At 36.0% G+C, this 13,194-nt stretch overlaps 1 protein-coding gene across 2 annotated transcripts in view; it reads right to left on the reverse strand.

Moving 5' to 3' along the window:
- Positions 1-13,194, reverse strand: part of ACSS2 (acyl-CoA synthetase short chain family member 2) — an 822,457-nt gene that overhangs the window by 173,676 nt on the left and 635,587 nt on the right. For both annotated transcript variants that reach the window (XM_044090187.1, XR_006367143.1), the window contains exon 14: positions 523-631. In XM_044090187.1, coding sequence (XP_043946122.1) covers positions 523-631 — 109 coding nt within the window. The remainder of the gene's footprint in view (positions 1-522; positions 632-13,194) is intronic.

Consider the following 13,194-nt stretch of genomic DNA (forward strand, 5'->3'; position numbering starts at 1 on the left):
AAAAAACAATGTTTTAACTTTTTATTTATTGTTTTTCACTTGCATACACCGAGGTTATTCTTCGGCACATGAGTAGTAACTGTCAACTTTTTTTTAATCCATTTGTTGTCAACATTAGTGACATCAACAGTTGGGTATTTCACTTAAATTTAGTATACTCATATATATAAAGAGAGGGAGAGATGGTCTGAAGACTGAATTCTTACTTCTTGTATTTTTATTGCCCTAAGAAAAGTAAATATTGCTTTTAAATATTTTTCTTGATTTAAATACAAGTTTTAGGCAAAATACCCTTGCTGGTTCAAATTATAATTTACATTACACCTTGAAACAGTAATATAGTGAAGTATGAAAAATAACCTGGTACAGTATGAGGTAACTAGACATACTGGATGCAAAACAAGAAATGAAATACTGCACTGTGTGTAACAACACAAAATATATTTAAAACCTTCACATAATTAGAACAGTGCAATATTCTAAACATAACCATGAATGTATATTTTTATTAAATCATGTTACCATCTCCTGTGACGTAGTATCCTGGGAACTTTCTAAAGTATGTTTTCTCAAACCTTGGGTGGTTCCCATAGACAGACCGCATTATTGATGGCCAAGGTTGCTTAAATACCTAAAATCATGAAAAAGGTCTGTAAGCCACAGTGATTTCTGTAGCTGTAGAAAACAGCTCAGTGTATATTAAACTTCACAATAAACATACTTTGCTGGATGAAGAGTGAGGAGTACATAAATATATGTACATACATAGGTATATAGTTTCTCTGCTTTAATCCCAAAGACTCAAACTTAGTAAAGATTTATACTGTTACTAGCAAATAATAGTCTGAACAGAACATATCTGAGATACTACAGAAGACTAAATGGTATTATTAACACTACAACGTTTATTGGCAGCGCTCTGCTTAAAATGCTGCCTTCAAAGCAGTCTCACACTACAACTGTGCCACATCTGTAACTTATTTCTGATAATGAATTTGTCAACAAAGCATTTCTTCTCCTTTATGGCATGTAAATAGCGGGAGCACCTTAATTTAAATATGACAGTGATGAAACTGGTTATTCACTAGGAGATCAGAAGTCTGTGGGTTTCATTCCCATTCCAGGTCCTCTGATTCATTTTCCAGTACTGATGCAGCAGTAAATCATAACAGACGAAGAGAGTTCTATGTTCTAGGATGAAACATCCTCTGGGTAATACATTAAATCAATATCCCATTTACATGGGATGTTATTAGCTCAAGTGGAAGTGAAAGATCATATGGCACTTAATAAATGTAGGGTATTTTATCAAAAATCCATCTCATTCTAAAAGGTCTGCTATGCATAATTCCACTTTTCCATCCAAGTTTTGACTTAACTGCCTCTTGAACTAAATGAATGTTTTATAGCATACGTTATATTTGTAAAAATGTTTTGTTCATTTCTGATGTGATCCTATTTACCTGCAAATAGACCATTGAGATCAGTGCACTATCCTGGTAAACAAATATAAATAAATAACTACATAAAAAATAAAATAAATACTTTATTGAACAAACCAAGAATCACAGAATTACTACAGTTAGTTTGTCATATAATCAGCTTATTATTCCAAAACCAGTTTCTATCACATTTACTATACTATTTACATACTGATCGTGTACATTTGTTTTACGACTTCTTCAATTCCGTCCTCATTTTCTGAATTTTTTTAATAAAGGACATTACTAAATCTTTCTTTACATTTTACTCTTTGTGTTAGTCTCATAATGTTAATTTTGCGAGTCCTGAAACTTTCTTCTTTTGAAATATCACCTAACATCCGTAAATAACATTTTCTTCATTTAAGTCTTTTAACGTAGCCCCCCCTACCCAAAATGTGCTTTCCCCAGAACCCTTTATTGTGTTAAAACAAAGAAGAAAAAACACATCCACCTTATCTCAACATTAATATGGATTTTATTATGGGATAACTGCAATAAATATCCCATATACTCTACTCTTGTTATACACCATTTCTTCTATTCAACACACATTTATAATTTTCAACAAGACTTTGACAGCCAACTTTTGAGGGTATAAAACCTTTTTCAAACAATTTTCATACTATTTTTTTGATTTCATAATTTTTATCATTTTTTCTTTCCGTAAACTATATATCCAAAAACAGTCAAATTGTCATCCTTCTCATTCTTTTTTCTTTTATATTTTGTCATTTATTTCCTCAATATAAACTTAAATTTCTTCAGTAATTTGTGTAGCATGCATTTTTCCATCAATGAACTATACTGCTTTTCTGAAGTGCAAAAAACCCTGAAAGACTATTGGCTGGATCAGGTTGAGACTTTCCTCTTTTTCTTTAGTGTACCATATTCCCCTTTTAGTGGTCTTAAGTCAAGACCTCCAGATTAGAGTAAATAAAATCATCATTAAATTTTCTATTTTTGTGGATAAGTATATGCCAAACCATGATAACTCCATTTTTTCTAACAAAACAGATTGAAACATATTCATTATTTTATAAGTAATGCTGCCCTTTTCACTTCAATTACATTTTTGTCTAACACAGTTTTCCATTTTCCAGATTTAATTTTTAGTGCCCTTGTCTCTTCATTATTACATTCGCAATTTGTTTTCCTATATCAACCCAAATTTTGCACTTTTTTTTTCTTTAATTTTAATCCTGCCATATTTATTATCTACTGTAACTTCTTAAAAACCTGACTTATTTTGTGCTCTTCTTTAATAACACTTATGTCATCTGCATAGCAAGAAGAAACTGTCACCTTTATCCCACTTATCTCCTAATCATCATGCTTTATAAATTCTTTAGCTTTATTTACTGCATTATTCATAACCAAACCAAAAACAGGACTGAGCTCACACTCCTGCCTCACATAATTATTAATATCAATCTCTGCCCCTAAGCAATTTGCACAAGATATTGTTTTTCAAATTCTTATGTATTTCTGTTATATGAATACAGTTTTCCCAAAAACATAGTCTTTCAAAACTGCTAACATATTACCACGATTAATAATACTGTCAAAGGCCTTGTCTAAATCTCTCATTAAAATATCTTATATTTGTTCATTATTTCTATTATTTCACTTATGATAAGAAGCCTTTTGCACGTTTTTTTTCCTTTTTCTACTGTTTTTTTATTTTACTGAATCACATCTACAAAAAATTTTTGTCAACATCTTATAACCTGTACTTCCCATGGACAATGGTTTCTAGTAGGTGAGGGGGTTCTCTCTTTCCTCTTTTCTAAATAAAATGTACTATCCTTAAGTAAATACTGTTCCCTTCTTCTATTTTAAAAACTCCTCCAGCTATACTCTGTGGCATATCGTCTACTCAGAGGCGATCTCTGCTTAACATGCAAGGTCATGTGTAACCTGAGCTGTTTGACATGCTCCACTTAAAGAAATGCCAATCCCTCAGAGCTACACGCTCCAGGGATCTAAACCTTGTCATCACAATGAACAAAACATGCTGGAGGGATAGGTTCCTGACCCAGAGACTCCCCATACTCTGGAATAGACTGCTCATACATGTCAAGGAGAGCGCCTCCTTGGCCCTCTTCAAAAGGAACCTTGGCGATTGGATGGGAGATAGAAAATTCACCCCGGGGATCATGTCAGTCACCCTGCTAGACAGGGGTCCAGGGAAGTAAATATTGTGGGAAGAAATATTCAGGGAATTGTTATGGCTAGGCCTGTACAGGCCCTAGGGCCGATAGCCTAGTACCAACCTATGAACCTATGAACCAGTAATACTTTCCTTAAAAAATTTAGCTATTCTTCCTTCAAGGTTTTATAGTACCCATATATTTAACCCCCTATACCCATTGTTTCTTCTTCCATTTTTTAAACAAGTAACATCTTTATTAAATTATCACTTATGACATAACTAATCATAAATTTATATAAAGTAAAACAAACCATACTGATATATACTTAGTTGCAAATATTATACATCACTTATAATCTATCCAGTCATTGTCAGTCAAACATTACACAGCTCTTTCAAATCTTGCCTTCCTTTAAACCTCTTTCCTCCTCCAAAACATTATTCTGCGTTTACTGTTTTCACAGTTCCCATTTTTTCTATGTAATTTGCTCTTATCCTTTTCTAAAGATCCAACTTCCACTTGTATTATCTCTGTTACCATAGTCACTACTTCTAGTATAGTTGATTTATACTTTGATTTCCATTTTCTAGTAATTGCTTTTTTGCCATCCACCACAATTAGACTCAGCAAGGTCTTACTACATATAGGCAATTCCTATTCTGAATCATAGCTCAAAGAAACCATTTACTTAGTTATGCCAATTTGGCACGCAGTACTTCTAATAGTGTATTCTGTAGGGAATTTTTAAAGTATGCCAGATCATTACACTCCCAAAATATATGTTCACAATTACTTATTTCTTCCCCATCACACCACCAATATTTGCAATCTATCTGAGGAAAAATTATTTTGGAACCTATCTGGGATATAAAAATGTCTATACAAACACTTCCAAGCAAGTATCCTGAATCTTCTAGCCTCTGTTGCATATTTGGGAGGAATAGATATATTCCGCCACTGTTTATTTGGGAGTTGTTTATCCACTTTCTCTTCCCAATCCTTTCTAATCTCCTCTAATTGATTCTTATAGTTAGCATGCAATATTTTATATGGCCTACCAATTTTCCCTTTTTTAACAGCAGCTTCTGTTCTAGATTCTACAAAAAACTCTACCAGTGCCGGTCTTTTACTTAGCATCCCCTATTTCTTTTCTTTCCCTATACACTGATATCAATACATGATAGGAAAGGCAATCTCCTACAGTCCAAATAAATTCTTGGCCTCTTCCCATTCAATTACCTTTCAATCTCTAATTGTTTTTACCTTGGTTCCTTTGCCAGTTTTCTTCAGTAAATTCCAGACCCACTTGCCTTTTGTCTATATCCCTAATTGCAGTCACTCCTGTTGGCAGAATCTCTTTTCCCCACCCCAGTGGTGGCTTAGTTCTTAGAATACTTTCTGAGTATAATATTCTGTAGGGCTATTGTTATTCTCCTTAAGGAGCACCATCCAAAATCCCAGTTTCTCCTTGTTTCTTGAACCCCCCCCCATTTCATCATCATTCCTTTCCACTTTGAATTATAGCTTTCTGCTTGTGTTATGTATAGCTTCACTCTTGCCATCTTCCCATCCCCTACAACTTCTCTTCATGTTGTTAAAAATATGCCTGACCTGTGTATAAAACTAAAGGGACTAAACATTTTCACTGCTTGTATCTTGCTATTCATATCCATAAAACAGAACTTCCAATTTCTTACTTTCTTATTGTTTCTTCTTTGACCTTTCTTAAAACAGGCCATTTACTCAGCTGAGATATCCACATGTAATCATTTGAGGTTTCTTTCTTTCTTTCTTCTAATTTCCTAACCTTCCATATTATCTTTTCTGTACTGTCTTTTCCACCATATTATCTTTGTAATTACTGTTCTACTTTTTGTATATTTTTTTTCTCCTGATTCACATAAGAGCTCCTCTTTGCCACCAAATGTTTCATATAAACACCATCTCTTTGCTCCATTCTTCACAGAAATGCATTCAACTTCTCTCTTTTCCCATTGATTATGTATGTTTGTTTCTTTACTCATTCCCTTTATATTGTAACTGTTCCTTTTATTAAAACTGTAACTGGTCTTTTTTTATAACTGCATGGAATTCTTCTACCTGTTGCATAGGTTTCCTTTCCTGCCCTTCCTTGTCTCTTGCTCTAAACCTCCGCTCTTCTTTATTTTTTTTATTATTACACCTTCTACCACTGACCCCAATTTTCATAACAGAACTGCATTCACCTGTAAACCTCCACCAATCTCTCCATATATTCTTTTACATCTGGATTCAGAATAAAACATGTTGCCAATCTTAAAAAGTCTTTTCTGATATTCTTATAACATCTTTCTCCTCAAAGTTAAATAGATGTCTCAGTGGGATGAAAAAAACAACATCTGTACTCCAAGGTTCTCTACATCACACACACACACACACACACACACACACACACACACACACACACACACACACACACACACACACACACAGATGGAATTAGCAGCATAAGTTGATTTAGCATTACACTGATGTGATTAACATCAACACATTAACACTGAATCGCAGAATGTCAACACTCTTTTTGGCATGCTCTGAGGATACTTCTCAGAACATGCATTTTTCTAAATGCTATTTTTGCAGGAGGCAAACCCCTGTACCCACCTTGTGGGGGTCTGTGCCTCCCACACCCTCTGCTAATTATATATATTATCTCCAAGACTGGCATATTTCTTTCCATGTCGATCTCACACCTCTGTCAACCATCTGTGTTGTTGACCAACGTCTGTCAACAATAAAGAGGTCGATTATCAGGAAACTCATTCTATGCCAGACATATACAGAGCATTACTTTATTGACTTAATCATGCACTGATCGGTTATGGTCAGAACTGATTAATACAAACTGCCCAGTTCTTATGCACACTGCCCTTAGAAAACTCACTGGTAGCAAACCCATTCACCTTTCCAAGTTTAATTTCCTTTCCCCTTATTTGTTATACAGTGTAGATTAGCCCAACACCAGTGATTACTAAAAATCATTATTTTATAGCCGCATTCCTCTTTATCGACCTTTGTTCTGTATGTTACATTTTTTTTACTATCGCCAGATCAGCCCTTTCTAAAAGGACATTTATAACTTTATTCCCCTTTTCATTTTTTTTAAACAAGAAACATCTTTATTAAACTATGACTTATGACATAAGCAATCATACATTTATATAAATAAAAACAAACCACACCAACAAAATCCTAGTTGCAAGCATTTCACATCACTTACAATCCACCCAATCACTTTTAGCCAAACATTAAATAGCTCATTTAAGTCCTGCCACCTTTTAAACCTCTTCCTCCCTTGTATGTACTGTTACCACATTTCCCATTACTTCCTATGTATTTTGCTCCTATCCTTTTCTAAAAATCTCAATTCCAGTTGTTTTACTTCTGTTACTATATTCACTACTTCTAATACAGTTGATTTACATTTAGATTTCCATTTTCTAGTAACTGCTTTTTTGGCAGCCACCATAATTAGATACAGCAAGGCCTTACCATGTCTAGGCAATTCCGATTCTATATCACAGTCCAGAAAAATCATCTTCCTCATCATACCAATCTGCATACCGAGCATCTCATTCAGTGCATCCCGCAAGGAATCCTTAAAGTCCGCCAACCCACTGCACTCTCAGAAAATATGTTCAAGTACCTCTTTCTTCCCCGTCACACCTCCAACATTTGCTGTCTACTTGAGGAAAAATTCTCTGGAGTCTACTTGGGGTACAAAAATATCTATGGAAATGTTTCCAATTAAAAATCCTAAATCTTCTAGATTTTGTTGCATATTTGGGATAAATACATTAATCTTCCCATTGTTTATCTGTGAATTGCTTATCCAATCTCTCTGCCCAATCCTTTCTAACCTCCTCTGATTGTTTCTTATAGTTATCATGCAATATTTTACATGCTCTACTATTTATTCCTTTTTAATGGCAGCTTCTGTTCTAGAGTGTAGTAAAAACTCTACCAGTGGTGGTCTTTTGTTTAGGACCCCTCCTATTTCTTTCTCTTTGCCTATACTCTGATATCAATCCTTGATAGGAAAGGCAATCTCTAAACTGCAGTCCAGATAAATTCTTGACCTCTTTCCATTATATTACCTTTCTCTCTCTAGTTACTTGCTTCTGATACCTTGGTTCCTCTGCCAGTTTTCTCCAATAAATTCCAGCCCCCTCTTGCCTATTGTCTACATCCCTAATTGCACTCATCCCTATCGGCAGAATCTCCTTTCTCCATTCCAGTGTTGGCTTAGTTCTTAGAATACTTATATTCTGTATGATTAGTGTTATTCTCCTTAAAGGCCTGCACTCAAAATCCCATTCTCTCCTTGTTTCTTAAGCTTCCCCCCTGTTTCAACATCATCTCTTTCCATGTTGAATTTTAGTTTTCTGCTTGTGCTATGTACAGGAGCCCTAACTGTGTAGCTATGAAATACCCCTTCATATTGGGTAATCCCAATCCGTCCTGTTCTACTGGAAGATTCAGCTTATCCCACTTGACTCATCACTTCCCAGACAAAATCCTTTAGATTTTTATTAAATGCTATCCACAACTTCTCCTCTGGTTGATAAAAATATGCCTGACCTGTGTATAAGACTAAAGGGACTGAAAACATTTTGACTGCTTGTATCTTACTATCCATATCCATATAACAATGCTTCTATTTTCTCAGTTTTTGTATTATCTTTTGTTTAATCTCTTCCCACATATTCTTAGCTGCCTTGCCAGAATAATTTTTAATCCATACTCCTAAATACTTCATTTGATTATGTCCCCAAAAATACTGCTATTGCTGAACCAATTTGTGTGTGGGTACATAATTTACTGCTATTGCCTTTGTTTTAGCTTAATTAATTTTGTATCCCAAAAAGATTTGAAACTGTCTCAAAACATTCCACAAAGTACAGTTGTGTATACTTACCATAAATGTAGATATTCAAGTGTATTCACTGTTGCAGTCATCACATTTGGGTTATCTGCCTGCAGGTAGCCCTCAGCCGGCCTCAGTACCAGAGTCTTCGGATTTCTGTGTCGGATGCTGCCGCTTCTTCCATGACGTCAGGTCGTCAGGGGTATAAAACATGCAGCCAACGCCATTACATCAGTTTTTCTTGCCTCAGATGTCAGGTGCCCCCACAATAGGAAGCAATTATATGGTATGGAACACCTCCAGCAAAAAGCAAATACACATGATACAATATATGCCAAACAAGGAGGAAAGGTAAAAGTCAAGAGAAGTCAGGGGGCTGGAGGGAGGGTAACCAGGACTGCAACAGTGAATACATTCGAACAGGGAAAAAAATCATTGTTCCGTGACAAAAAAAAAAAAAAAACTTAACCTTAAACTGAAGTGGGGGGCTTTGCCCCCAACACCCCCACCCCCATACTTAAATATACCAACTCCGAGATCGCACCACAGTTGAGGAAATGGCAAAGCCCCGAAAATGGCCCACCGATTTTTTTCCTTGGGGAAAAAAGTCGATGTGCCGTGGCTTCGCTATTTTCCACTTTTGGACTTTAGGGTTCGATATTACAACATTCAAACTTGTTTTAGTTCAATGTTGTAATATAGACTCTATTCTCTATCACTGTTGTTATTTTCCTTAAGTATCTGCATCCAAAATCATCATCCCTTTCCACTTTTGAAATCTAGCTTTCTGCTTGTGTTATATGTAAGAGCCTTAACTGTGTAGTTCTAAAATATATCTTCAAATTGGGTAATCCTAAATCTCCTTTTTTTATTGGCAGGATCAACTTATCCCACTCGATTACTTCCCTCTTCCCTCCCAAATAAAATCCATCAACTCTTTTAATTACTATCCACAACTTCTCCTCTGGTTGATAAAAATATGCCTGACCTGTGTATAAAGGGACTAAAGACATTGTTACTGCTTGTATCTCACTAGCCATATCCATAGGCAACAGCTTCTAGTTTCTCATTTTTTTGTATTATCTTTTGGTAAGTCATCTTCCCACATATTCTTAGCTGCCATAAGAATGTCCTTTTAACCCATACTCCATAATTTTTCATTTTGTCATATCTCCATAAATACAGGTATTGCTGAACCACTTCATATGTGGGTACACAGTTTACAGCTATAGCCTTTGTTTTATCTTCATTAATTTAATATCCCCGAAACACCCGGAACTGTCTCAGAATGTTCCACAACACTGAGATGTCTTTTTCTGGTTTTATCAGGTACAAAATAATATCATCTGAAAATGAAGATAACTTTTCTTAAATACAATACAAATTATATGCTTGGATTTCTGAGTCCCTTATTTTCTTTGCTAATTAACAAAGGAGAAAGAGGACACCCTGCCAGCTTCCTCTGTTCAGACAAAACTTATCAGATAAAAACCCTCCCACTTTGATTTTTGCTTCCAATCCATCATATATCCTTCTAATTAACATTAATACTGTATCAAGAAATGTAAATGTTTCAATTGCCCTAGTCATAAAATTCCAGCTTACTCTGTTGAATGCTTTCTCTGCATCAAGACCCACCAGCAACAGTGGTATTGCCTTACACTTTGCTTCCCTCTGGATCATCACTGTTCTGTTAATGTTTGCCACCCTTCCACAAAACCGCACTGATCCATATCTATCAATTTTGGCAATACCTTTGCCATTTTTAGCCATTGCAGACAAACACTTTATAATCTTGGTTTAAAATCGAAATTGGCCTATATTAAGCTGGATCTGATGGGTCTTTACTGGCTTTAAATGTGCTTCCCCTTCATTTAAAATACTGTTAAACAATGCCTTCCAGATCTTTAGCACTATCTTTCCTCCTAACTTCAAAACCTCCACTGTGATATCATCTATTCCTGAAGACTTTCCTGCAAAATGGTTATATATCACCATTTTAACTCCTCTACCTCCAACTTTGGCATATTTAAGTTTTCCATAAATATTTCCACTTTTGCTTTTTCTTGATTTCTTCACTTCCCTGCTTTATACAAATGTTTATAACATTTCCAAAATATCTCTAATACTTCTAAAGGATCCCTGGTTATTTTTCTTATTATAGGCTCCCTAAGTTTGGCAACAACCCTTTCTACTTTCTGTCGCCCAAGTCATTGTACTAAATGTTTTTGTGCTCTAGAGTTGCTCTCAACAAACAGCTGCTTAGAAGGAAACTTTCTGAATACAATAACATTATTCAGGTGCTCCCTTACTTTTTCTTTAGCACTCTGTAATTGTGTTTCTACTTGTTCTGCTCTTGGTGTGCTAAAGGCCTTTGACATAAGCCTTGATTTCTGAGAAGAAATCCCAAACAGGAGCAGGCCCAGCACGAAGCCCTGAGGTACTCTACTAGTGACTGGTCTCTTGGTGGGTATTGCCTCACCAATCCTGACTTCTTGGGGCCTATCAGTAAGCCAGTCAACAATCCAGTGAGTTATGTACGGATTTATGCCATGTTTGGAGAATTTGTTTACAATGCCTGAGTAAGGTACTGAATTGAATGCCTTGGCCAGGTTATGGTATGCAGTATGCACTGTTCTACCCTCATCCATTGCCTTGATGATCTTTTCAAAGAAATCAATCAGGATAAGTAGGCACAACCTTCCCTAAACAAATCCAAACTGGGATGGGCCCAGTGTCTGCAGGTTGGCAATGTCCTAAAGGTGCAATTATTTATTAAATATCAGTGGAATTTACCAAAACATGACAATACTTAATTTCTTCTTTTCTTTTAACAAGAAACATCTTTATTAAGTTACTTCATATGACAAAAGCAATCTTACATTTATATAAAAGAAAACAAACCATACTGACACACTTCTAGCTGCAAACGTTACACATCACTTATAATCTATCCAGTCATTGTCAGTCAAACATTACATACCTCATTCAAATCCTGCTTTCTTTTAAACCTTGTTCCTCCCCTGGATGTATTGTTACTACAATTCCAAATTTTCCTACGTAATTTTCTCCTACCCTTTTCTAAATATCTCAATTCCAGTTGTTTTAACTCTGTTAATACAGTTAAGTTGGTTTAGACCTTGATTTCCATTTTCTAGTAATTGCTTTTCTAGCAGCCACCATAATTAGACTCAGCAAGGATTACTATGTCTAGGCAATTCCGATTCTGTATCATACCTAAAAAAAAAAAAAAAATCATTTTCTTAGTTACACCAAATTGCTCACCCCGTATCTCTGACAAACCAGTCTGCAGGAATCTTTAAAGTCTATCAACTCATTACACTCCCAGAAAATAAGTTCCCACTTACCTCTTTCTTCCCCATCACACCAAATGTGACATTTTTCCTGCAAAAGCACAACTGAAATATCTCCAATATCTAGTTGCAAACAGGACAACTATTTTGTGGTGACAAACAATGTCCACATAGTTGCAGACTGGATACTCCTGACAGTGCTTGATATTCTCACTCCAACAGTCTAATCAATAAAAAAGGGCCTGTTGCCAAGGGCCTGTTACCATAGATATGAACTTTCCTACTGTCTCCATTACAAGCTTGGTGGATATGGGCATCCTAAAGCAATGTAGAAATTGCCTCATGTTTACTGACAACCAGTTAATTCTCAAACAAACTGATACTATATGTGAGAGATGTATTTACACAATGTCACTGCAGGCAAAGCTCTCACATAAAAGTACTCCTAATGTCAATAAGGTTGTCAGTAGTACACATGCTGCATCCATCACGCACAATTCAAAGCAGACATATAGACCCACATATACTGAGGCACTTACATGTAACCTTCCTAAACCACAAAGACCTCCTAGACAAAGTACACATAAGGAATACCCTCAGCAGCCCCAAACACACTTTTTCAAAACAACACCCACATCAACACATAGAGCTACATCTCATGGAGTCTCTACCTCTAAGCCTATAAGGCAAATCACCACACAATCCAACATTCTAGTCATTGGAGATGCCTTTGTGAGACACACTGATGTCCCTCTCACCAGGTTGAGTAAGGAGAAAGTTACACTCAGTTGCTTATCAGGGGCTAAGAACCGCCACATAATGCATGCACTCAGGTCATTGGATCACAATTAGCAATACGACTTAGTCACAGTCCATGTGGGAGTAAATGACCTGAGACGTACCTCCCTAGACTATAAGAGAGACATCACAGAGCTTTCAGAAAATGTGTCTTAGGCTGGTATGAGCCTAGCACTGAGCAGCATTTTACCTTCTCCAAGGATGATGCTACAAAACGAACAAAAAATGATTGACTTCAATAATTGGCTTAGTTTCTGGTGTCATTCTAAGAGGGTGCAATATCTGCAGCATGGAAGGAGATGGTCAGCAGACCATGCTGTTTTGCCAGGGATGGTCTGCACCTCTCCCCTCTAGGCTTTCGAATATTAGCTAAAACATTGTCTTCCCCCATAGTGCCTTTTTAGGTAATGCTAAACTGAAAGTACTTCCGACATAGCAAATCAAAACTATGAAAATCTAAAGGTATTACTGCTCAATGTTAGGAGCCTAAACAAAAAACTCCACTCCTCCACTCCCTGGAAGCTCTCTTTACCCTAGAG

This window comes from Protopterus annectens, chromosome 12.part0 (assembly GCF_019279795.1).
Source record: "Protopterus annectens isolate FY-2018-M chromosome 12.part0, PAN1.0, whole genome shotgun sequence".
Taxonomy (NCBI): domain Eukaryota; kingdom Metazoa; phylum Chordata; order Ceratodontiformes; family Protopteridae; genus Protopterus; species Protopterus annectens.